This window comes from Gymnodraco acuticeps, unplaced genomic scaffold (assembly GCF_902827175.1).
Source record: "Gymnodraco acuticeps unplaced genomic scaffold, fGymAcu1.1, whole genome shotgun sequence".
In the NCBI taxonomy this organism is placed as follows: domain Eukaryota; kingdom Metazoa; phylum Chordata; class Actinopteri; order Perciformes; family Bathydraconidae; genus Gymnodraco; species Gymnodraco acuticeps.
Window position 1 is genome coordinate 4,870,947 of NW_022992351.1, and position 26,637 is coordinate 4,897,583.

Sequence of the window (26,637 nt, forward strand, 5' to 3'; positions counted from 1 at the left end):
GCAGTCCAACTTTCTTTGTGCCTGGCTTTTTTCTTTTCTTTTTTCCTCTTCCCATTTGAAGTTGTGAGACACTCATTTAAGCCTCATTGCACACCAACACTCAACACACAGGAAAGTGTTATGAATATGTATCAACACAGCATATGGCAGCAGTAGCGCTGGGACTAGGTGTGTCCAGAAGGGTAGAGTGCTGCCGATGCATTATTCTCCATTCAAATTACCACAGTAAGAATGCAGAAGGGAGCCGAGAGGTGTTCCACCGCCTTCTTTAGACGGGGCAGGAGAAGAACCTGGATCGTGCAAAACAGCAGGGACGGATGAGCTGTGATGAGCACAGTAGTAGGCCAGCTGAGTTTCCTTGATTTGGTAGATTTTTTTCAGCAGGTTCAAACCCAGCACTCGCTGACACGAGCGTGATTAAAAGTGATATTTCTGACACATTAGGATGCGCACGGAAGTAACCTCCTCTAAAGCGTTCATTATTAGATGCATGACAGACCTGAATATTTATAAAATAGGTTTTAATAATTAATAGCAGCAATCTGCTCCCGTAATTCATCAGATTTGCACTTCAACAGAGTATCCGTTTTCACTTTAAAATAATAATAAGAGGAATATTAATGTTGGAGAAATGTAAAACGGGCAGCTGGATACTGTGCACATAGGTAAGCCCTCCATGTTCACTTCTGGGGCTTTTCTCTAACCTGTCACATTTCAAATTAAATTATATTTTAAGCCGTAAACACTGCACCGTTTGAAAACCAGTTGTTTGTGCTTGACAATTTAGCAAGTGGCTTCTCACAAATGTGGCAAGTCATAAAGATGAAGATGCAGGAAAACTAAGTGGGTTTGGTGTCTGTAGAATGCAAAAGTAGTGCTGTGGTTTTATCAAAAGCAAATGTATTTGTTTGAGTCAACTTTGCAACACTTCCTTTTGTATGCTGAGACCCAAAATAGACAGCATTCTTTTTTTCCTGTAAAGCAGCTTTGCTTGTTTCATCTTTTCACAGTCATTTTACCTTTTTTCTTCCCCTTATTGTGAGTGTTGTTTTATCGCACCTTGAAATTCAGTCATAGCGCATTCCTCTCTCTACTGAACTCCCAGAAACAAGAATGTTCCTGTTTTAGGTGAAAACTGCCACGTTTAGTTCTGCCTTCCAGTTCACATTGAACCTTTTGGTAAAGCACACTGTTTAGAGCTGTCACTGACACAGTGGTGGAGTGTGTAGAAATGTCAGATTGCTGAGTCTCTCAGAGAAAATGACGTGACCTGCAGCCACAAGACAGAGAGGAGTAAAAGCAGAGCACAATACCCTGTTGTCTACAGGCGCACACACACACTTTATATTGGTTACAGCAACATATGTGTTTACAATGTATTGTGCACATACCCAGACTCCCTAAAGCACGCATGGACACATGAACTTTAAAATGTCATATTTCATGTCAACCCTATTGTCACTTCCCCCCTGCTTATCAGAACATTCAAAGATAACAAACTATAGTTCTGGAAGCCGAGTCACAGCCACAGGGTCTGAAACATGCAAATCCCACGAGCAGGAAGACTCTTTCTCATCACTTCCTCTCTTAGGCCTACAAAGAATGAATACTGATCAAACTTTAATTGTGCTTCATAAAAAGAAGTGTGATGAAAAAGTGATGAAAAAGTCTCAGATTTTGAGGGCAGGTAGAGAACCTGCTCAGAAAGACATTTTAACAGGCACCTGTGATTCATTGTAGCGCATATAAAGTCCAAAAGAGGAAAAGTCTGTCAGGCAGAGCAAATGTTTTAATGGGAGCCAGGGATCGATGTTGTCAGCGCAGGCTTCCTGTCTGGAAATACATGCTTTTTGGGGTTAATGTCACCTCCTTCTTTCTTTTCAAGGACAGAGTGATAGGAAAAGAGCAAAGGGAGGAAAGAGAGAAGGCGAAGGAGGTCAACCAGATCTGATGCAAACATTCCAAACCAGGCCGAATTTAGGGAAATTGCTAGAAAAAACATTGACTCGCACTCTCATTCACCAGGCCCCCGTATCTGAAAAACAAATTTGAAACGTAACCTTGGAAATCAATTAAGAAGTCCCCGGGAGCTTGAGAAAAAATAACCAAAGGGTCCACCATTCCTTTTCCCTCTTTCCCCCTACACATCCTTCCCTCTCCACCACTTAACAGGGACTTGGATCTGCCCATCAGAACACTGCCTAGTGTCAGAAAGCTTTGTCAGCGGGGTCTTTATTTCATTATTTTTAACGGCAGAGTGCCTTATATGCTGTCAAAATGTCTTAAGAGTCTTATTAAAGAAATGCCACAGCTCATTTCCTTGTAATGCAATTCATATGCTGGTGAATGGGGGCATGTCTAAAGATCTAAACAGCTTTGCTTTTTAGGCTTCACATTAGGGGTTATCTGTGAGGGTCTGTCATTGATTGACATTATCTGGCCTGCCAGGGCCTCGTATCCAAGGTTAACCTCATGGACCAAAAGTGCCCACTCCACGGGACACACAAAACACTGTCTCACCCACACCAGTAGTCAAACAAGGCACGCTCTCCTCAACTTCATGTTTGAAAGGGGTGTTACGTACGGTGTGCCTGCTTAATCGTTGTTTGTGTAAGCCAGGTGGAGATTTCCAAGACTAATTGATAACTATGGAAGGCGGACGTGTGCTGATTACCCTGGAGATTTGACACTGTGTGTGTGTGGGTGAATGTGTGTGTGGTGTGTATGGTGTGTGGTGTCGTGTGTGTGTGTGTGTGTGTGTGTGAGTGTAGCGTGGTGTGCATGTGTGTGTGGGTGTGTGTGTGTGGTGAATAGTGTGTGTGTGTGGTGTGTGTGTGTGTGTGTGGGGTGTGTGTGTGTGTGTGTGTGGGGGTGGGTGGGTGTGCTGTGTGTGTGTGTGTGTGGGTGTGTGTGTTGTGTGTGTGTGTTGGTGTGTTGTGTGTGTGTGTGTGTGTGTGTGTGTGGGTGTGTGTGTGTGTGTGTGTGTGTGTGTGTTGTGTGTGTGTGTGTGTGTGTCCGTCCTGTGGAGAGATAGGGGGGGTAGGTGATGATAAGAGGATGGGGATGACTTACTCAGCAGTGTAGCCCGAGATTTTGTTACATTAGATAAGGCCCCAAAGATAATGACGTGGGGTGACATACACCGGTCTGGCGGTTCCTGACCTCTTAGGTGAGCAGGCCGTTCCCTTCGCCACAGAAACACGTGTGTGAGTAACATCATATAAACACACACTCACACACATCTCTCCTTCTCCCTACCAAAAGCCACAAAGGCAAAGAGAGATCCCCGTGACAAATACAACTGAAGCAGTTAATCTGTACAGATATTAGCTTAAGGGCCCTTGAGAGGTGCACCGCTGAGCCCCTTCTCCACTGTACTACCCACACTGCCTTGCTGCAGCACCAAGCACAGCGACCATGAGGGAGGGACACAGGGGTCGTCTGCTCATTTACCATGGCGTTTGGCTTATCAAATTGCACTCCTGGTGTCATGAAAATGAACATGAGAGATGAGCTTCAAAAACAAAGCTGCAGGAATATATTTCCCTTGTTTCAGTCTGTGGAGGCATGGGACTGTGTTCCATTGTGTATTTTTAAAGTCAAAGTTTTAGCCTCACGTAACACAAACACTTAGAAATTAAGTCGTCATCTGGTGCCAGCTGGGAGTCCAGATTTGATGTACAATTTTAACAAGTTAGCTGTGTGTCCCATAAATTACCCTAAGCAGCAAACTAAATGAAAGTTGGCTGTTTTGGTACGTGGCTGTCAGAATGGTTCTTGTCACTCATGTCAGATTGTTTTTTTTTCTCCCTTAGACCATTTTAGACTGCTTGTCCTCTGTTCTGGAAAACACCATAATTACCCTGTTTGTGATGAAGCCGGAGGGCGTATTTGTCCTTAGATTTCAACTTTCCTGCCTGATTGCCCTCAAGTTCAACATCTTTCCTCTTCCGTCTGCACTTGAAATACACGTTGTTTTTCTTCAGCCATTGTCCTGTGTCAGTGTGTGTTACTGGGGCCCTCGGTGTCTGCCTTTGTCCCCCAGTGTCTTCTTTGTGTTTTGCAGCGGTGTGGCATTTGGCTGAGGGCTTGTGTTTGATAACAGCCCGTGGAGTGAGCCCAAGTGAAATAGTCCAAACTGGTCCTTCAAGGTCGGCACCCCCAGAAAGACTGCACACGATGTGCAAGGTCATATTCTCGACTAAAAGCAATAAGTGCTTTATTGATAGAAAAAAACAACACGCAGGCAGATGCGCAACCAACTGATTAATAATAAAATACATTTGTGAGAGAGATGAACAGGGGAGGGGAGGGGGCAGGGGGAGGGAAGACACCTCCCTCATGACCGTATGTCCATGTGCCTGCACGCATGTACTGTACAATATGTTTAGCAGAAAAGCATTGATCCTTTATTGGGACCTAAAAAATCAATTAGAAATCCAGTGGTTAAAAAAAGAACAAAATGTGACGAATTGGGGCTGGTGGCAGTTTCCCAGTCGCACAGCCTCTCTCTCTTTCTCTCTTCATGCCTGAATCATTTCTGCAGTTTGTGTGACCTGCAAAGCACAGTGTGAAAGTAGTGTTTAAAAGAAGATCACAAGCAACTCACTTCTCTTGTTTCGACGGTAATCTACTTATCAAATACATCTCATCAGTATCATGTTTTATGGCCAAGACAACAGTCACCACCGGTTCCTTTTTTCCATTCAGTCACTTTATGAACAATGTGGCTTTTGTACCGCGCCTACTGTGCTATTATCTTTTTATGAAAATAAGCACAGGGTATTGGACTGTCGTCATCTTTTATATGCCTGTATCGCCCTTTCTCACATGCTCTCTCTATATAGCTCTTTCTTTCTTCCCAAACTGGCAAACCTGCCAAGTGAGAGCCACCGTGGATCAGTCAATGGCAGATTTAGATTTGAGTTCTAAGTCTCAGTCCTAGCCAAACCTGTTTCTTCAGGAAGGCTTTGAGTTGTACGTATAGTCTGCCAACCTTTTCCCCTCGGTTATCACCTACAGTAGCCCCCCCCCCATAAAACAAAAACCTTCTTGCTACTATACCGACTTTACACCCCCCTTTCTAGATCCTTTCTCTACATACACTTCTGCTCAGATGTGCCCACCCCTAAACCCCCATCTATCAACTAGTTGGCAATGGCATTGTTTTTAATCATCAGAACCTCAAAATTATTATTATCGCTTCTGATGCGGCAATTAAAACTTCAGGTCAGAGGCACAACGAGCGGTGATCAGCAGCCGAGCTGAGAAGTTTTAATTAGACGATCAGAACCATTAATGCACAAAAAAAAGGTGTGCGCTGGGAAATTAACGGGAACGTCTTAATCAGGGTTAGCGACTCCGAAGAGGAGTCAAGTGAACAGAGAGCAAAAAACAAATCATTTCCGCACCACTGGGACAAAACTCAATTAAATATGCATGCGGAAAAATGGAAATTTTCTCAGCATCGGCTGCACCGACTGTTGGAAAACTGTGGCAAAATCTCACGGCGGGGTCGTCGACCTGCTTATTGTTATTCTTGTGTAATAAAAATGAGAGAGGGGCCAGATGCTGGGGTCTGGGTGTCGTGGCGTAGTTGTCCATCAGTGGCTTTCCGCTTGACTTCCTTGAGGCTGCCGCAGCCTCTCTACCATGCAGGGCGAGAGAGAGAAGAGGAAAACATTCTCTTCCTGCAAGCCGTAAATTTACAAAAATAAAAACATGGTAATTTCCAAGTGTGTCTGTGTATGTCTGCCTGTGTGGCTCAGTGATTTCCCTGAAACACTCGTGCACACACGATCTCTCACACATACATCTCCCTTGAGAGCCAGAGACACAAAAGGTTCACGGAGCTACACACGGGGAGCTCAGCCTTGTCGATTAATCTGCCAAAGGTTCATAAAGTTATAACTGGGCTTCCTTTAAAACAGCTACAGCAACTCTCCGTTGCATATTGTAAAATAATCCTGAGCTGAACACACATCTCCTAGACCCTGTTTGTATTAATTAACTCCTGATATTGCGGGGGGTTTGTCCCTCTGTCAGTCATGTTGAAACTCAGCAGGAATCTACAACAAGCCCTGTACCTGTGTTTGATTAGGTGAAGAGATAAGCTTCAGTTTAAACAGGTAATATCTACGTCTCTTATATACAGACCCTCCTGTGTGCTCGCTCCACACTGCAGGGAGTCGATGGTGCAGCGCTGCACTTTGAATGAACAATAAGTCAAGTAATTCAATTTTCTATATGTTGTTTATGTGACTTTACATCTTCCACAAGATGATTAAACAAGCATGTTGGACATAAGCTGCCTCGTCTTTGAATGATAAAAAGAGGTAAAGCCATGACCCTGCCAGTCTTTACTTCCACATTCTTTACTCGTAGCTGCCTTGATTACAGTCTGCGCACGTTCACACAAATAATGCACTTCCAACAGCGTTATTAGGATTTGAAACACCACTTGATTGGGCATGATATCATTCTGGCACACAAACAGAGACTCTGCATCAAAAACCAACAAGACCTGTGGGGCTTAGAGCTGTGGAAGAGTACGTTTGTCAGTGCGGAGAGCTAGACTGGAATACAAGCTGTGTCATCCAGCTCTGAGAAGAAACAGGGCTCCAAAGAACTTTGATGCGCATATTTTTGACTGAAGATGAAAAAGAACCCGACCCAGTCAAAATGTATTCAAAATAGTTTCTTGTCTTTTTCCTCAGGTTCTGGCCTTATACAGACAGTAAATGGCGCTCCTTTGTGGCCCTGCTCTGTTTCCAGTAAAAAAAATAATGTCATAGTTAACATAAGCAGTTGGAAAAATTAGTTTCAGCCGTTTAGATTCAAACCTGCCTGTTTTTTTCCAACGCTCAGTGCTTACTGAGGTGTCTCCTCCTTGACAATTAGCACACCAGGCTAAAACAGATGGTAAATAATGTCCAATGCATGTGACAGTGTTGTTTTTCTGTCTGATATTCATTAATAAGGCAGAATGCTTACTGGACTCTCAGGGAGGTGGGGGAGTTGGTCCCAGAGGGAAAAGTTGTTCTTTCATGTAGGTCCCCACAGATTTGATCTCATTGTACGCTATCATGCACACAAACGACTTGAGGTAAACAACTTGGTGTTACCATAGCAATCTCTATTGTAGGCAATGGTAAAAAGCTGTCATGGACAGAAACCATCAGCATAAATAATAGTTTAGACAGCATCCATAAACCACCGAACCATAGCATGTTTCTCCTTACAGGAAGCTAACCGTATTAAATTTGGTTCAAAGCAAACCTTTAAAAGAAGAAAACCACTGAATGTGTGCGTACCCTGTCTGATAACTCAGTAAGAGGACTGCTTATATACTTAAACAGTAGCACTTAGTCCTCTACGCACGCTCTGTATTGTTAACAGAAAATCATACTAAATAGTCACTAATGGAAAGAAACATCTCTGTCGGGGTCATTTCCCACAAGGAGCTTGAGATCGCAATGCGGAAAGGAAAATCGGTAGTTAAAGCATGAAATACTGAACACAGTAAACAGAAAAAATGACCTCCACAGCAACACCCTAATGACCTCAATCTTCCTTTGGAGGGTATTTCAAAAAAATACAACTTGACAATTTATGTCTTCCACTTCCTAATAGTTTTTCCAGCTGATTTTTCTTTTCCTTTACAAAATATCTGTCATCTTAAAGGTGAACCTTTCACCCCCGCCTGCAATTGTCTAACACTAAATTGTACAGTAATTTGCCACTGATATATGGCCCTCTCAAAACTACATAATTCCTGTAGCCATTGTTTCAGAGAGGAAGCCCGCAATGTAAATACAGTAACTGAGAAAGCATGTGTGGGGAGCACGGGGGACATTGTCTGGCGACGGGGGTGATCTGTAAACTCCTTTAAATTGTATTGTCCTCTAATGATTCCACAGCTTTGCAAAAGAAAATGAAAACAGGATTTTATGTTGCACCGGTGTGATTTACATAATGCCGGCAATGGCTCACACATGATTGTGCTTGGCTTTATGGCGGAGGGAAAATGAAGAGCCTCGTACTCATTGTTATAGAAAGTGAATTGAGTCTTTAAGATATAACTTTGTTACATCTCACACATTTTTTGTGTGCTGAAATGGTGTGTCCGTAGCTCAGTATAGCATATTATCTTAACCACAGTGTGGCTACGTTAAGATTCAATTCAGTTGCACACAAGGAGAAATATCCCTGCTGTGGCATGCTGTTTAACTGTTTTAAAAGAGCCTCATCTGACAAAGCTTTACATACTACCAAATAAAAACATAATACAAGTTAAAACGCTGGTCTGATCCCTGGAGGGTACACTGCTTTATTTAATACCATAAATGCTGTATTACCGTCACCTCCTCCCCGCTTTTTAAAGGTTATTTACAACTTGATAAAGATCTGGCCTTGATTTTGAGTCTGAAAAAAGGCTGTTGCAAGGTGAACTTTGGTGGCTCTGGAAATAAAACGAAAGGTACTAGAGTGTAGTTTCTGCCCTAAAAAGGCAGCTCTGGATATGGAATGCCACAGGCAGCTGTTCCTGTCTCATCAGAGGACATGTTATAAAGATAGCCCCACTTGGGTTGAAATAATGCCACCCATTCCTGCCCCAAAGCACACTCTATCATGCTCTATTGTTCACAGAGAGGCCGCGTGGGGGAAAGAGATGTTGAGACTGTGTAGTTTGTCTTGTTAAGCAAAGATATGTATAACATCTTTCTTTGATGGAAGACAGCGCAAAGACCGAAAGAGCTTAAATACAAATGTATTATTTCCTTTTTATAAAGGCAAACCTGCAGCCGGCACAGGAGCAGTTATTGTGTCTAATCCCACTAAATGAGAGTCCGAAAGACTAAAAAGCGCTCAGCATTTTCACTTCACATCCTGACAGCTTTAATGCTGTGCAGCCCCCACTCAGAGGCAGGACCACAGCCTCTTGAGGTGAGAGTGAAGATAACATTTCACAGTGTCTCTATAGCGCTGTCATGTGAAGGATTATGTAGCCGTGTATTTGCTGCTTGTAGTACCGTAGGGGGTCTGATACCTATCTGCCTGTGGTTTCAGCTGCCTGAGCTTTTTTTTCTCCTTTTTTTCCACCGCCGCTCTAAACTCTGCTGACCGAAGAGGTGTGACTTAGAAAGATATGTACAGTATCTCTGTGTGTCCTTCCAGTCTTGTGCTGTTATTGTTAAGTGCTTTTGGATGTTATTAATAGCAGCAGTCACATACCTGTTGTTTTTCCATTGCAATGTTTAAAATCAGTACAACATACTGACATAAGTCTGACATGACATGGTTTCAAACTTTATTTCAGGTGATACTGAAAGCATTATAAATGAGGGAAAAACGTTTTGAAAGAAAGTTTGAGTTACATTGAGATCATTTCTATCCTGGACAACTTTTAAACTGATGTATTCTTTTTTCTTTCTTGTTTCCAATAGCTGAAAGGAGTTTATGCACTGAAACGACCTCAGGAAAATCCAAGATGGCCGCCAAAAGGAAAGGTGGCCTAAAACTTAATGCTATCTGTGCCAAGCTGAGCCGCCAGGTGGTGTTCGACACCAGCTCCCAGAATGCAGAGGGAGACCAGAGTGTAGCAGAAAACAGCGAGCATGGCAGTTCGCACTACGATGACAACGAGACCATCTTCCCCGAGAGCCTCGAGGAGGACCAGAAGAGACGCGAGGCCATCGAGAAGTGGGTCAACGGCGAATACGGCGATGAGCCACCAGCTACTCGTGATGAAGAGGAGCATGAACCCAAAGTCAGCAATGACGAAGATGCCCCTCCCCAGGGCGTGTACATGGTACGCCCCACAGGCTGCAGCGATGACGAAGACAAGACAGAGGAGGGGGAGCCCGTGACCGGCTCTCAAGATGGCAGTTACCATGACGACAAAGAAGCTGAAGAAAGGCCTCCAAAAGAAACCACCTACAAGCCACCAAGCGAAGCCCAGAGTCGTCCGCCACCTTTCGCCTCCATAGGTACAATTTGAATTTGTTGTCCAATTGTTTTCTTTCTAATGTCGCCACCTTACTCTGATTAATAGCCAACCCTTTTTATATATCTCAAACCAACACTACCTTTGCCCTTTAAAACATTCCACTCCATAGTATTATAGGCCCAATAGGCGGGTGACATTGCTACATCCACATAAGCTTAAGTGTGCCCATTATTGGAAAGAGACACTCTAGAGTTACATTATGAATAGCCAGTGACATTACCCTGAAGACATATTCAACTGGCAGGCCAGGGGGGAAAAACAGGAACTTGTCAGTGTGTGGTTAACTGCATAAAGAAATTCATAAATGGAGTAGGCTTACAACATAAGGCCGTTTATGCACTCTCCCAGCAGCTGTGGGCCAAGAGCGCATGGCAGAACCAGGCTAAGCTTCATATTACACCCAGGATTACATATTGAGTCTTTGATTTTCCCTAAGCTCACTAAACTTAGCCACTGCTTCAAACTCCTCTATTACATGAAATTGAAGTCTGCCGTGGAGGAGCTAAGGTTCCCTTTTTTTAACAGTTGTTAAATCCATGAGATCAATTTCTAAATATACTCAGAAATAGTGAAATTATATTGCAGTGCCATATATCACTTAATCATGTTATTATCTTCTCACAAACAACAGTAGGTCCATGTTTTATAGATAGCAGATACTTTTCATAAATTCCTAAATATGTGCTCTTGTAAATGACTCATTATAACCCCTGTTAAGTTGTTACATTTGTTTCCACGGTATTATTCACTGATTATCAAACAGATAAAGCTGGCAGTCATTCTGAAGTAGCAAGAGTATGTGTTAACAGCACAAACAATATTTAAGAAAGTACCTTCTACGGTTATACACTTGGTGACACACACACTATAGAAAATATTTGCCTTTGTATAGCAGGAGTTAAAACAGAGTGCTCTTAAAAGGAGACAAAACATGGCTCGGTTATATGAATAGATAAAGTTTCACAAGCACCCAGAGAAAAAAAAATACTGCAATTTGCAGGTGAGAACGGTTGTTGCGGTAGAAAACAAGTTTTGTTTTGTGCTTGCTCACCTCACTTTAGCAGTTTTTTGGTCTTTCATCTAGGTTTATGTATCTACCTCAGAGTCATGTACACATGCTCTTTTTCTTTGCATTTCGTTTGGTTTAACAGCAGTAGCTCCGGCCACATACAGAATTGGGGGCAGGGGCTTCTCAGAAACTGAAGCAGGTTTCATTTCAGAGGCAAATGAAAAAGGCTTTGTGGTTTTAATTAGTCATTTTGTGTTCATTTCAACGCAATAAAAAAGCCTGTCTGTAAATATGTATTGTTGTTGTGAAGCAGACCTACACCTTCTCCTGCACCGGCTCCCTTAACTTTACATCTCACAACAAAGCCAGAGTGTTTTTGAAGACTGCAAGGAGAGCACACTGCATCAGTTGCAAATCTTTTCTTTAGACACTTTTTTTTTTTTTTTCAGAGTTGCTCTTTGTTGATTGTAACTAGGGCATCTATATTGCCATGTTTCAGCTCAGCTCACAATTAAAACATTTTTTCTCTCTCTCTCTCTCGCCGCTGTCTTTCAAAGGCTGATGCGGAGTGCACATAATTATGCATATAAACATAGTGGCTTAATTATCTCTCACAACATCAGTGACAATGTAATTAACAAACATTGCAAGATCAATGAGAGAAACTGCGACCTTCAAAACATTTAACTCCTCACATTGAGGCATCGTGCGGATTTCCTATCAGTGCAAAACCCCAGAATACTTTTCCTAGATCATTTAGATGTCGCATTAGAGCCCCCATAAGCCAGTCAATGGAAAAAAACAATGAATAAAAAGTATGAAAGCAATGACAGAGATGCTCATAGCGACGGATCAAACAAGCTTGACCATGACTTCCATTTGCAATTCTGGGTTCACTGTAAAAGGTTATTGTTCATTTCAAGCTGTTTCAAAGCCCTCTCCATTTACTGCCTGTTAATTAACTAACAGAGAGGAAGTTTGAAGCTTTGTGCAGTTTTGTTCTTGTCAAATTAGTCCAAACACATGCACACGATGTCATTTATTAAAAGCAACTCTTTATTAAGCCACTACTGTCCATTTAAATACAACATATTTCAACAATTCACTAGCATGAACACCAATTGCCACCTAAAACTATATTTCAATGATTGTACCATATACAGAAAATCCCACTATTTAAAATGTACTCGGACTGACAACTGAAAAGATGGCATATTATTAAAACATGTTTTCGTCACCAATTGGTTTACATTGTGCTTCAGTGGTTCAAAACTGACACCCTTTAGTAGGTATTCAAACTCTAGATTAGTCCATATATAGCCTCCAACGTGCACCTTTATCATCAGCGACACCTCTGCCTCTTAGTCCTGTGAGCGGGGAACTATGCCACGGATGGCCATGTTTGGTCCGCCAAAAGGAGATATAATGCCCATCTGTTATCATATCTGGGAGGGAAAATGTAGCCTAATTGCCTCAAATATAGACAAGGCGGGTCTGTCGTGTGTAGGGTTTTGCTTGACTGAAGTGTCAAGATTAGAGACCACTTGTTTGAAAATGTCCAGGGCCACCGGAGAGAGTGAAGAAGGAAATGTCAGTTTATGTTCTTCTTTTTTTGTTGGGTGGGTGGTAGCAATGTGTGGCCATTTTCACCTTAACGCATGCACCCATACAGACCAGTACTTTCCCACCTGGTGTCACATGACATCATTAGGAGGCAGCCAGATAGGGCAGGAGTTGAAAATTCATTTACATGGTTTTTTAGAAAGGTTATCTCCCGTCAGTCCCAGTCATAATCCCTTTAAGTCCAATCATTTGCCTTTCATTGATAGCACGCCACATGGATCCGCTGATGAATAAAGAGAATCTGCAAGTTTTGTTTTGGGAGTGGTGAGGATAATACCATAAGCAAATAGAATAAAAAAAACTAAAAGGGATTTCTGTTCTCCCATGACAGAAGCCAGTAGTCTCTTTGCCAATCATTTTGCAATTGACTGTACTACAACAATAATATGTTTCTTTCATTTGGAACATCAAAGCAAAACTCAACAGGCATTTATCTATTCCCATTAAATGTATTTATTATTATTTTTGACATATGATTTCCATTTAATCTACCTGATTTTTTTGAACATCGTCTCTAGCTCAGTAAAGTGTAGTTCCATATTCTGACTCATACGGGCTGTGGGCGGGTCTGCCCTAACTTTAGAGCTATATGATAGTCTGTGTCCTGAGGTGCACTTAATAACTATACAAGCAGTACATTCCAATCAAGCACGAAGGTTATCAACACTTGAATCAAATGAAAATAATAATGTTCAGATCAGATTTATGTATGAGGTAAAAAGTATAAGATAAATTGTACTGCAGCCCAGCTGTAGATACCAGTATTGTTATACAGTTTCAGCACATGTGAAAACAGAGAGAAGATTTGCCGATCAGATCTGTGGTAAACATGCAGGTATTTCCTCTCAAATACCTGATCCATTTCTGTTAAATGTTTCATGCCCTTTCGATCCACCAGATACTCTTTCATACTGAACCTCCACGCCAAGGAGCTAACTCCAGTGAATGGAAATGTAGGGATTATTTACATGCTGCTCATGAGATGTGAAAAGCAGGGCACAGAGACTGATTTAGCAATAACTGAGAAATCTGAGACAAGCGTAGAAAATATTTGTGTATTAATTACCCGGATGGTCCTGTAGGTGGTATTAGCTCTCACCAGCTCATGTGATGAAAAAAAAGCAATAAAACATTTAATTTTTTTGAAATGTATTCGACCCTGATCCTGTGACTGTGCCAAGGATGAGTCTAGAAGGCCAGAGCTTTTACATGACCCAGGTGAAATGATCATGTGGTACATTACTATCCTGCCTGACGTGCAGACTGACACAACAGGAGATTTATGGAATTAAGTTGGATCTACAAACTCAAATGCCTCACCATCTAAATGTCTCCCTCTTAGTTTTCATTGTTTCTCCCTCACACACCCTTTCTTTGTCTTTTCATCTCTTCTTTATGAAGAGCTTTGTCCCTCCAATGCTTTAAGAAACAATCGTTTTTTTCCCTTTTCCCCACTCTCTGATCCCTTGCACTAACCTGGATGAAAGTTAATGGGCCAGAATTAATCTCCACCTAATGCAATTAAACTATACATTGAGTATATTTCGCCTATGTCCTTGGGAAGTTGTCCAATTTAATGGACTCTTAAAATGAAAGTGATGTTTCAGTTCACAAATGTGTAAAAAGGGGAAAGGATTCATGCTTTTTACTCTTGAAGGTGACACAACAACAATCATGTTATTTTCCAATACCTTAGGTTTACACCAAGCTTTGTGGAGGATTATCAATTATAAATTGCACTTAACATGACATGATTTCCTGGCAGACAGTAGTTACAATTATATAATTGTTTTAATCGTAAAGCATTAGTCATGTAAAAGTATACATTATTTTTCCTAAAGTTCCCCTTATATTCTTTTGTTTTAAATGTGATTTCTTAATAAAGTTGCTAAAATGTATTGCAAATAAAAATGTCAAAAGAAATGTTCTAATGAATGTTGATAACATAACACGCTGTAATGAGAAGTTTGTTTATTTAGTGTGTTGTTTGGTACAGTCACCTGCAGATTTTGCAGGTTTGATTAGAGTGCAACCAAAACAGGAAGAGCATTGCCTGCTTGTTTATAGACATATACATCCACAGATATAAAGATATGCTTCTCTATTGTGCAGTGCAGAATCACTTATTTGAAATGTACTATAAAATATAAGATAGCTTGTTTTTCAATAATTAGGCTGACAAAATATATTTCAAATTGATTTACAAAACAAGATTACTTTATTTTTCACTTGATATTTGAATGAAAAAAAAGGTCATAGACTACGGCTACAAAACAGAACAACATGTAGAGCAAGCATCAGTCAACATGAAGCAAGAGAGAACCATTTCAAAGACTGATTGACTGACATGAATTTAGCCACTGATTAACACGTCTTGAGCATGGTTTAATTTGGGTTCAGGTTCTCTCCCAAAATGAAAAAACAATCATACTAATCTGTTGCAAGTAATGAGTTAATTATTAATGCCAGACAGCACCAATGACTCTGAGGTAACTCAACTTTAAACTAAATAAGTTTTTACCTCTTAAAGTGGAAATCGGAGCGGTTTTTGTTAACTTTTACATAGTAGCTCATTACTCCTTTTTTTCTCCCTGCAGGAAGAAGCATCTGCCCTGCCGAGACTATGCAGCCAACACCATGAATGAATTTTTGGGAATGTTCGGTTATAATGATCAGCAGGTAAGGGATGAGCTGACCAAGAAGATCAGCTTTGAGAAGCTCAAAGCCGCTACCTCAGACCTCTCGCCCCTCAGCAGTGAGGAGGCCTCACGGCGCGCCCGCTTCTCTAAGTACGAAGAGTACATTCGTTAAGCTAAAAGCTGGTGACGCCCTACCTGGCCCATGCATGCTTCCCCACCAAAACCAGACGACCTCAACCCAAAACTGGCCCAAGACAAGAGCGCCACCATGCTCCAGACCTCTGGGTGCCTCCCAGGGGCCGAGGCACAGATCTACCCCCCCAGCCTGGACCACAAACAGCCAGGAGGACCTCAGCTCAGCGCCTCTCAGCCACAAAATCCCTCTCACATCCAGAGCATGGCGTCCCGAGCCTCTAAGTATGACTTCTTTATTCAGAAGCTGAAGATGGGTGAAAGTCTACAGCAGCAGAACGGTAATGCTTACAAGCGACCCTCCAAGTACGACCTGGAGAATGTCAAGTTTCTGCACCTCTTCAAGCCAGGTGAGGGCAACCCTGACATGGGCGGCAGCATTGCCTTTAAGACTTACAAAGTTGGCCGCCCTTCCAAGTATGACGTCAGAACAATTCAGAAGCCAATGCCAGGAAATCCAGAGGCCTCTTTGATGCCCAATGTCCTCGCTACAGCACCAGGAAACCTGGGAGCTCCTGGTGTTCCCACCATGGGCGCATCTGGGGCCAGCATCGCCCCCCGGGCTCACAATGGACCAGACAGGAAACATAAGCTTCAATGCCGCTGACTACCTGAAGTCCAGCTTTTCCAAGACTGACTCCATCACCACGGGCACTGTTTCCTCCGTGAAGTAAGTCTGTGTAAACATCATCATAAAAAATTATTTCTTATTGGTAATTATCGCTTGTTGACAAGAAGATATGTTGCATATTACGCAAGTTATTTGCACCTAACAATGCACACCTCTTAAATTCAGCTAATAAAAAAGCATGTCCATTAAAATTCCAATTTAAAGTTTATTGGTGGACTGAAAAGATCCCAAGTTCCAATGGAACACCTTGGAGCCAATGTGAAGCTCACATACACTTAACTGCTACTGTGAGTCAGTTTGCCTAACGCAAAGGTAATTGCTACCTCCACAGCAGCCAACAGGAATGTGGTGTGAAATAGTGCATAGCGCCCAATAGATCCACGACATGATGAGTTGGGAAGGCACATGAAGTGTTTACTCGCTGTAGCACTCTGTGGAGACTGATTTTAGCACAGTCATCGCAAAGTGACTGACTTCTTTCGTTTGGCTAGGGGTGTAACAACTCTCCCTTTAATTACTTTGGAGCCATGACTAACCTCCCGGCGAGTCACAGGGGCCGACTCTACACTGCCTGACGAGTGCACTTTAAAGGAAGCAAACGAGGGGTTTGGGGAGCTAGCCTACAGTCGTGTGCACTACCAGTAGGAAACAGCTCCCAGAGTCTGTTTGATTGGTTTTAACCTTGTCTCTAGTTAGTCAAGACCTATCAAAGACACTGTTCAAGAGCCCTCAGGCACCTCTCCCTCAGGCTTTGGCCTTTGTCAGGTTGGGGCTCAGCGAAGCTGCAAGCTTGGCTAACTGACCCAGTCTGGTTGCTTGTACACAGGGAGGAGAGAGGATGCTAGTGAGAATGTCTGGCAGCGCATCCTCCCCTCTGGGCCAGATTAACCTCAGGTCATCCCCCGTGTGGAGCTGCTCACATGGAGCTAAATGCCATTTCTGAATGGGAGCAGGCATAACCAATACTGTAATGTGACTGTCACTGTTACCAGTGATAAAAGGTAACACAGAAGTTCTCAGTGTGCCTCTGTAATGTGTTAACATTTTCTGGATTTCCTTTTTGAAATGATATCTGATTAAGTTGAAATTTGAAGCTGCAGTGTTGTCTTACATCTTTGTTTGAGTCCAGACTGATTGGAGACAACATGACATCAACATTAGAGCCAAGGCCCTTTTGAGATTTTCAGAAAGCACCATTTCAGAGCTGTTCTTCATCGTCCCTATTATCCAGTTTTGCATATAAGCACTCGCCAAAATACCCCTATAAAAGATTAATGTTGCTTTGCTCCTGCATTTTTGCCTTTCATTGGTTGGGAGCCCATGCCATCAAAGTGTGTGGCTTCCATCCCTGATTCATACGGCACATGAAAAAGGCTGTTGTGCCACAGGAAAATGTATATTGATAGTCCAAAGTTTGGGAGCTAAGTAAATACTGTGTCAGTTTGTTTTTATTAACAACAGGCAACACAACCTTAACATTTATCATGTCTCTTTTGTGTTTGCTGTTGCATTAGGAATGGCCTGCCACCCGATAAACCCGCCAGCGATGACATCAACCTCTACCAGAAATATATTGCCAGGTATGCAAATCCCTCAATGTGCCAAAGCAATGAAAAAATATACCCAAAACAGAGATTGACCTTTTTTGTATTCTCTGATGTTGTGTTTTATTCAGTGATGTAACTAGATCTTAGACTGGTGTGGGGATGTTCTGTGCGCAGTAAATTGATTAAGAAAAGACTCCAATTTATGTGCTGAGAGGAAGTAGAAGGATGGGGGTAATGAAAGTGAAATGGTTTGATGGTAGCTTACTGTAACTGGTTGAGTAAATGCTCACTGTTGTGTATAGCACTAAAACATTGAGGAGAACATAATTCTGTGCGACTCTGTGACTGACACAGAGAGGATATGAGCTTAGGCCGGGGTCTTCCTGAGTTCTGCCGTTTATTGTTGAACACCCTAGGAACCGACTGCTCTAAAAAGTCTGTCATTCACACCAACAGAGACAAAAACATCAGGGGAGGGGAGGTATCTTGTGTTTCAATGGACACAGAACAATGTCCCCCATTCTGGATTCATTTCCAGCCGACAGTAGAAAGGTGATTATCATTTGTTTGTTTATTCCGTTTAAAAAGAAAGAAAAACAGCATTTGAAAAGCCAAAGTGGCTTTGGCGTTAATGATTACTTCTCCAAGCCATAACATGAAGGGCACAAATCAAAGCCTTGGCACTGACAGACACACACACACACACAACACACACATACACACGTCCCCTTCTACACACACACACACAAAACCCTTCCTTGGACTGATTACATTTTGCAAGAAGATTTAATTAAGGAATTTTTAATGAGGCTTCTGCTGGCACTGCCAAGAACTGTTTTGATATTTGCGCTGCATAATGCATAAAATTTGTCTAAACATCTCGGCAGTTGATGCACGGGGAGGCTGCAGATAAGCCCAGATACAGTTTCAATTTCCGTGTTGGGTTGGGAAAAAAAGAGAAAGAAAAGAAGAAGGGGGAGGAAAAGATTGGAAAAGGAGGGCTCATAAAAAGGGCAAATGTAGCCACCAAGAGGGGAGGTAGAAGCGGGGGGAGGGTCCCTTTTGGAGCTAGGGCTAATGAGTGCACACTAATACAAAAAAACAGCTTTGTAAACGTGTTTGTACCAATCCTTATAAAAAGAGAAAAAAAGTTCTTCATCTCCTTACCAGACTAGTTTGATGTTTTAAAGAGCTTCTCTGGTAGTGTTTCGTGCAGTTTTCTCTCTTAAATGCTTTCATGCACCCACTTTTGCCTCGGCACTTTGATCTGTGTAACTCTATTGTAACTGGAGATGCGCTGCAATCTCTGTATCGTGGCAATATTAATATTTAATCTGCTGCTGAATAGCAGCGGCCCATTAGGCCCCCTGACGCGGGCAAGTGGGAATTGTCCAGAGGCAAAGTGATACAGCTGGGCAATGAGCAGAAGGGTGGGCCATGGTCTCAGGGGTGGGGGGCTTTGTGTGCTCATAAGTGTAATGTGTGTGCGTTTGAGTATATATGTACTTTAAAAGAAGAGTATTGAAAACAGTAATTGTTTGGATATATGTTTGGTTGAGTGTGTGTACGCACTTTATATGGACTTCAGGTTTGTCTTTTTCTAAAAATACATCAAACCCTCCCAAAAGTCCCCTCTCCCTCCATCACCATTTTCAGACAACACACCATACACTCTCACAGCCAACTTAAAGAGTAGTGGATATGCCGTTCAATTAGCTTTAATGAACTCAGCAAAGTGATCTGTAAATGCAGCTCTGGGATAATCCTAACAAGGAAAAAACAGAAAGAGAGATGGAACAAATATTACTTAGCCCCCTTTTCCCCCTCTCCTCTGCACTAGCAGATGGAGCTCTTGGCAGCAGTAGTGCAAATGTTTATTTGGTGTGTTTTCACTGGTAATTGGAGGATTTTAACAGTCATCATCGTCAGGCTTATAATCACCACCGTAAAAGTGGCTGTACTGTAGCAAGCAGCAGCATTTTTTGATATATCTAGCACCAGACTAAAATCCTTTTTTTTGGGTTGCAAAGTACTAGGAGCTGATCTCAGGACACCTGACCCTTTTCCGCAGGGTGAAACTGTGGTTAACCTGAAAGAACTATGCATTGATTCGACAAGGGCTTTCACAGGGTGGAGAAATAAAGTAGTCCTAGGGTCCCTGATCCTTGAGTGTGTGTGTATGCGTGTCGAAGGAAAGGGTTTCAGTGTAATAAGTGTCTCTTACGGCTGCTTGGAAATAAATGGAGCTAATTTGGCTGAAATTGGTGTGGACAGACGGTTTAAATTGTTGCAGCAGTGTGGGAAAGCAGAAGTCAGTTTGAAGGGTGCGCTGTGTTACTTTGAAGGTGAGACGCGCATAATGCCTTTCAGAACTCCTTCATCCCTTTTTTCATTTTGCTGTTCCCGGTATTTGAAGTATTTCTTCAGTAATCATTCTTGATTTGCCATTTTATTTTCATCACACTGACATATTTCTGAGCAGCTTTGTCATTCAGCCTGTTTCATCCTTGTGACTATTCTCAGTTCAATAAGCTCTTGATGTGTTCCTATGTTTTTAATCAGTCTTTCATTTTGTTTGATTCCCTTTGCAGTGTGTGGCCCTTAAAATGTGTAACTTGTTGAAATGTGTCCTGCAACTTGGTTTTTAGGTTCTCTGGAAGTCAAACACTGTGGACACGTGCACTGTGCCTACCAGTACAGAGAGCATTACCACTGCATGGACCCTGAGTGTAACTACCAGGTGAGCGTGAGTACTTTACAAATTTCTTGAGCAACACTCATATACACATTCTCTCCTGTATACTGCAATCTTTAAACCTCAGAACCGCCACAGTTCAGATTCAATGCACAATGAGAACAATTTGACAAAGGTCATTTTGTTTGATTGTTTAAATGAATGAAAACTTAGGTTGCCTTGTTTATTCATAACAAGGATACTCCAGGTGACCTAAAGCTACGTATGTTCAGGACATGACAAAGGGGATGTGATCCTCTCACAGACAAACAGGATAATGTGTTATCATTTCATTAGTGGTCACACCCATCCAAAGTTGATGCAGATAGAAAGTTTGTTTGTCTTTGGTCTGCCAAACAGGCTATGAGTGTTTACATCCGTGCAGTATGCAGGTGCCTTCCAGGCACAGTTGGTTTTTGACAGTTGGCCTTTTATCACAAGGGTTAATTGTAAATATGTTTGAAATATGCCCCTTTTTTTATCTATGTGTTTATATCCTAAAGACATCTGCCACTAATCCCCTTTCACATTATTAATCTAGTCCTGGTCCCAGGAGTTGTCATGTATGGCACAGGAAGCAGAAAAAAACACAAAGCAGATCATAATACAGGCCTTGTGTTTGCTGTAGCATATGGCCTGAGAGAGTTAGACAAACACAGGAAGATGTGTCAAAAATGTCAAAAATCCTTGCAGAACTAGAGCTGTGTGTGTTTTCCTTCCTTTCCTAACACTTTCTGAATTAAGCCATCTTCAGCTGTAATCTCCCATGTCTGCTCCTGATCAAGAGAGATTACCGCTCGATAAATATTGTTTATATGGTGAAAAGCATTACAGATCTAAGCTTTCATTTTCTGCATGAATCCCACTTCACAGTCTGATGGGACACATTCTTGGAGGAATACAAAGGAAAATCATTTCATGTCATTATTTAGAGTGTTAGTTCAGGTTATCATGGCAATTTCCACGGTCAGGTCCACATTTCTCTGTTGCTTTTGCGTTGCGTGGAAACACAGATATGCTTTGGAAGCCAGCTCTCTGGGATGTCAATACCCAGAAGAAAAAAAAAGCAGCCAGTGATGAGCAGCCCCTTTCGAAGCGATAACTCATGAAATGTTACATGACACACACTCCTGGAATATTATCCCACTGCCAGCCTGCGGGCTATTGGCTGAGTCTGAACATTCTCCTTTCATGGGCTTGTACATGAGGGAGTGTGCATCTTGCCACACTAGTGGGAATCCTAAAATAAATGTAGCAAGTGGCTCCCAACCTTCTTCACCACTCAACTGAAAATGAGATCTTTTTCCCAGTCAGCTCTCTCCATGGCCTATTTTGGACGGCTTGTTGGATCGTGTATACCATGACCGCAGTTCAACGTATCTTCCAGTCATGACATACCAGAAAGACCAAAATGTAGCTCCGAATGTTTTAGAAAAATTGTTGATGAATCTAAAGCGTTCATCAATTGGATTAAAAATCCTAATGAAGTGTTTGCTCCACAGGAGTCAAACATCTCAAAACATGCAATGGGAAACAGGCCAAGAGCAAGGGAATGAACAGCTGGGAGAGATCTTAGCTTTTTTTCTTCTGCTCGACTGGAGCACATGACACAAAGCAATTACCCTACTTTGTACAGCAATTAGTTGCTTTTAGAATAGTTCTTTCTGATGTTTCTACCTCAACTAGAGATAAATATGGATTGAAGACAGAACTGTCTCATTGATTTGCGCTTCTCCTGTTTCAGTTTCTGTAACATCCGCTTAAGCCCAATTACAGCAGATTTTGTTGCTGCGAATCTCTGGAGTGACTTTTCTCCTTTCCCTTCCTGACTCCTGGGTGTGGGAGGGAATGTGTATTTATTTATTAATGTTTTAATTTTAGAAGGCGGGTCTCTTAGCATATTCACTCATTATTAAAGCCTGCACCAAAAGTGAGTGTTTAATGCTTTAATTAAAAACGGAATCATATCGCAGCGAATTGAAAGGGAAAACCGTTTTTTGGTTGGCTTGTTTGTTTGTTTCTCTTGTCTTCTGTTTTCCCCTGTGCATGTCTGAGAAACCATCTGCATGGAACATCATTCTTCCAGAGACAGAAACATCAGAACTGTGATCTTGCATGTCAATTGATTCATCTTAATTAAAAAAAAAATACATTTAGGTGGAAGGGAAGAAATAGTGTTGAGACAGGGGGCGTATGGGGAACATACTTCATGTTCCATGTGGAAGCTTCCAGAGCCTTTGGTGCTGCATTTGGATAGGACGCAACTTTGAGATATGCAAAGTAAATCAATAACCAAAGAACGCTTCATCTTTAAAGACATCGTGGCCCTCTCCGTTACAATGTGCACAGCCCCCCCAACTGCCAATTGGCTCCTGCATGTTGCAGCTGCTGCTTCCATAGATATAAAGTGACTTGTTGCTGATTCTGTGACTGGTTTAAATAAATACCAACCTGTTGCCTACATTTTTCCCCCTCTCCTTTTGCAGAGGTTTACCAGTAAGCAGGATGTTATCAGGCACTACAACATGCACAAGAAGAGGGACAACTCTCTGCAGCATGGCTTCATGCGCTTCAGCCCTCTGGACGACTGCAGTGTCTACTACCATGGCTGCCACCTCAATGGAAAAAGCACCCATTACCACTGCATGCAGGTACACTACAAAGACTCACACCTCCTCCACCATCTACACACATAACAACTGTAAACTCACAAAGACAGTTTGCAGGCATGCATGCCCCCAAATGCACAGAAACAAAAGAATATCTGCAAATATGGCCACACGTTCTTAAGCATTACATACAGTACGGTATTCTATTAAGAAATACAAATTAGACAACAAACATGGGTGTCAGTAAACCAGATTTCACGTAGACCAGGCAAAATATAGTTGTGTGTCCTTTAAGATTCTAAAAACATTTTTAACAGCAAAGTACAGTTTAAAGCAACATGAGGCAGGACAAAAAGGAGTCCTCACCATCTGGAGTCACGCTGCTTTTAAGACATACAGTACATGACTACAGGATGTTTGAAATTCACAGTTTACCTACATCTGCGAAATGGAATTACAGTTCCCTACTTTTCCATTTACACCAAAGTGTCTTTAAAGAGCAGTTTGGCAAAACATATCCTAAAGTAAATACAAGAAAATTGAAAAAGGGTGGAATAGATGTGCGGCTGCTTGTGCCTTCCCCACCTCTTCACTCTCTCGCTCCTTAATTGGCATGGATAAAATTCAGTAAGGTGTTTATATAAACTACACATTTTTCATTTTTTAGTACCAAGCAGCCAGTTGAAGATTATTCCCCCTTCTGGATTTGTTTAATTTTTTACATCTGCTTATTTTCAAAGTGTCATTGTGCCGAGAGCTTTCTCACCGACAGGGCAGCAGCGCAACGGAGGATGGCTAGAGATATATTCTTTTTTAAACCTCTCTAACGGCGTAATTGTTATTAGGACATTTCAGCCCTTGTTTTAACAGTCCCTGAGAACCTGCAGATGTTGGCATCGGCTCTCTTGATTTAGGGGGGAAAAGACAGAGCGGCATTTTTTTCATTGTTTGACTCAATATGGAGAAGTTGCCCGGTTTGTGCGGCTCAAAAGTGCCACGGATGATATACAATTGCTTCATTTAATTCAAACATTACCTGTTTTTTCCCCTCTGTGTTTGCTCTGAGGGCCCCTGAGTACCAGAACATTTTAAACTAAAGACAAAGACTGTCATCTTACTCGCGTCTGCTTTCTTCTGCCCCCTCACCCTCTCAATTTTGTCTCAGTTACAGTAGGTTTGTGGTGGCTGTATTGTCACACTCCAAAAGTATTTTCTAAAAGGCAGCTTTGCCAGGAAGTTATTGTAGTTTCAGCTACCTGTTGTGACCACTGTGTCTTTCAGTCACTTTTTTCCAACTGTCACAATGACAAGACTTTTCCCAATTCACTGGTCTGACTTGAAACTTGTACTGCTCAGTTGCATCACCTCACATTAAATAGTGAATGTGAGAAAACATCCTTCCACTCATTTCTAGGCCACTGGCATTCTCTTAACCACACTCCTTTCTCTATCGCTTGTACAATATTTCAGATGTCTTTAAAGCATTGCCTTTTTGAAAACCATATTTGCAAACTGTAACTTTCATGTCTGCTTTGCACCTAGATCTGGTTTTTGATTGCCATGCTTTGTCTTTGCTTTGCAGGTTGCCTGCAGCAAGGTGTACACCAGCACCTCAGATGTCATGACCCATGAAAACTTCCATAAAAAGAACGCCCAGCTGATCAACGACGGCTTCCAGAGATTTCGTGCCACCGAGGACTGTGGCACAGTTGCGTGTCAATTCTACGGGCAGAAGACTACACACTTCCACTGCAGGTAAATACTGCACGCCTCATGTGGTGCTCGTTTTTACATTCATCGAACATACACTAAACATAAATGCATTAAACACAGTTAAATATACGTTTATATGTTTTTCTTTTTATATTTTAAATTGTGTAGTAACAACTGCTTACCCCAGCTGCAGAAGCCAATGATAGTGGTTTAAATAAATACAAAAGCCTAACAATTGGTAGAAAACATTTAATATGGGCTCGTTTCTAAAAGACAAATAAATAAATGATAGGCTGCACACAAGTGAAATCCAATCTAATCTAATGGCTTCCTTGTTTCTCTGCCTGCACCATTAGTATCTTTAAACCTCACAGATTCAAATGGGGAAAACAAAAATAATCACACTTTTATTTTGAAGAGCATGCACCACAGAACTATTGTCAATGACCATAGCGAATCACTAGGTTGATTCATCAAACTCCCTCACTGGATTGTATCCCTTTGGCAAAGGTTGCAGGTGGCAACACATCAATGGGATCCCGCTGTGTTACAGAACTGCCTTAGTTATCGTTCCTCCTTTGTGAAATATTTGAATCATGTGGACCCTCTCACTGACTCCCAACTGCACCAAGGTACTGAGCGGTCTTTATAGCACAGCGAATCATGTTTTCCCTTTGTTTTCCTTAAATGTTTTCAGGCGCCCAGGATGCACATTCACTTTCAAGAACAAGTGTGACATTGAGAAGCACAAGAGCTACCACATCAAGGATGATGCCTATGCCAAAGATGGCTTCAAGAAATTCTATAAGTATGAGGAGTGCAAGTACGATGGCTGTGTGTACAGCAAAGCCACCAACCACTTCCACTGCATACGCTCAAGCTGCGGCTTCACTTTTACCTCCACTAGCCAGATGACCTCCCACAAGCGCAAACACGAGCGCCGGCACATCCGCTCCTCCGGTGTCATGGGCCTCTCTTCCGCCTACATGGTGCCAAAGGATGAGGCCGAAGAATCGAGCAACGATGACCTGATGGACTTCTCCAACATTAGCAGCAAGAACTCCAGCCTGAGTGCCTCGCCCACCACCCAGCAGTCCACCACTATGTCGCACTTGTTGGCCATGCCCACCACCATTGTCTCTTCCTCCGCTACATCAGGCCACGCCCTCAAACCCACATCCTCGCTACCCAGTGCGGGTCAGCGTATGTCCAGCCTGCTGTCCCAGACCCTGCCCAGCAACATGCCCGTGGGCCTTTCTCTTTCCAACAGCGGTATGGCCTCCTCCAATCCGTTCTTCCCCCTCATACCCAGGATGCCTAACCAACCACCTCCAGCAGCCGCTAGCCTGATGTCAGCTGTAACTTCAGGGGCCCACTCCATGCCCACCGACTCAATGACCCAAGGTTTCTCCACAGTGGGTGCAGACGGATCCATGGCCTCCACCCCGACGTCCTTCACCACCGCCTCCATCATGGAGAAGATCTCGGCTAGCAAAGGTCTGATCTCTCCCATGATGGCCAGACTGGCAGCCGCCGCCCTCAGGCCCTCCAACCACCTCGACACAGGTCAGTCTCTTCACAAATAGAAGTTATTTTGCAGAATCAATGTGTCAATGTGTATTGTGTTTAGCAACAAAAATATGCCTATTTCCTGCTTTTTTGCCTTATATGATTTTGGTGTTCAGCCAAAACAAGCGAGCTAAAACCAAGCATTAATCGAGTCATCTGATGACAAACAATCATCGTTGGATCTCTGATAGTATCTAAAGAGAATTTACTGCACATATACTAAAAGTCACATCCTTTTTTTGTGTGTTGACTTCACTCGACTGCAGCCAGAGCACTCAGAGGTCATTTCTATCACTATCCCACAGTGGAGAGAAAGGCAGAAAAACTGCCGCTTTCAGGCTTAAAGGGGCATACCGGAGGCA

At 42.4% G+C, this 26,637-nt stretch overlaps 1 protein-coding gene across 1 annotated transcript in view; it reads left to right on the forward strand.

Moving 5' to 3' along the window:
* Window positions 1–26,637, forward strand: part of casz1 (castor zinc finger 1) — a 65,742-nt gene that overhangs the window by 24,460 nt on the left and 14,645 nt on the right. Inside the window, 10 exon segments of the mRNA XM_034209079.1 lie at window positions 9,447–9,979; window positions 12,691–12,711; window positions 15,243–16,019; window positions 16,021–16,142; window positions 17,618–17,683; window positions 20,299–20,314; window positions 20,316–20,390; window positions 22,871–23,035; window positions 24,576–24,748; window positions 25,404–26,272. Coding sequence (XP_034064970.1) covers window positions 9,447–9,979; window positions 12,691–12,711; window positions 15,243–16,019; window positions 16,021–16,142; window positions 17,618–17,683; window positions 20,299–20,314; window positions 20,316–20,390; window positions 22,871–23,035; window positions 24,576–24,748; window positions 25,404–26,272 — 2,817 coding nt within the window.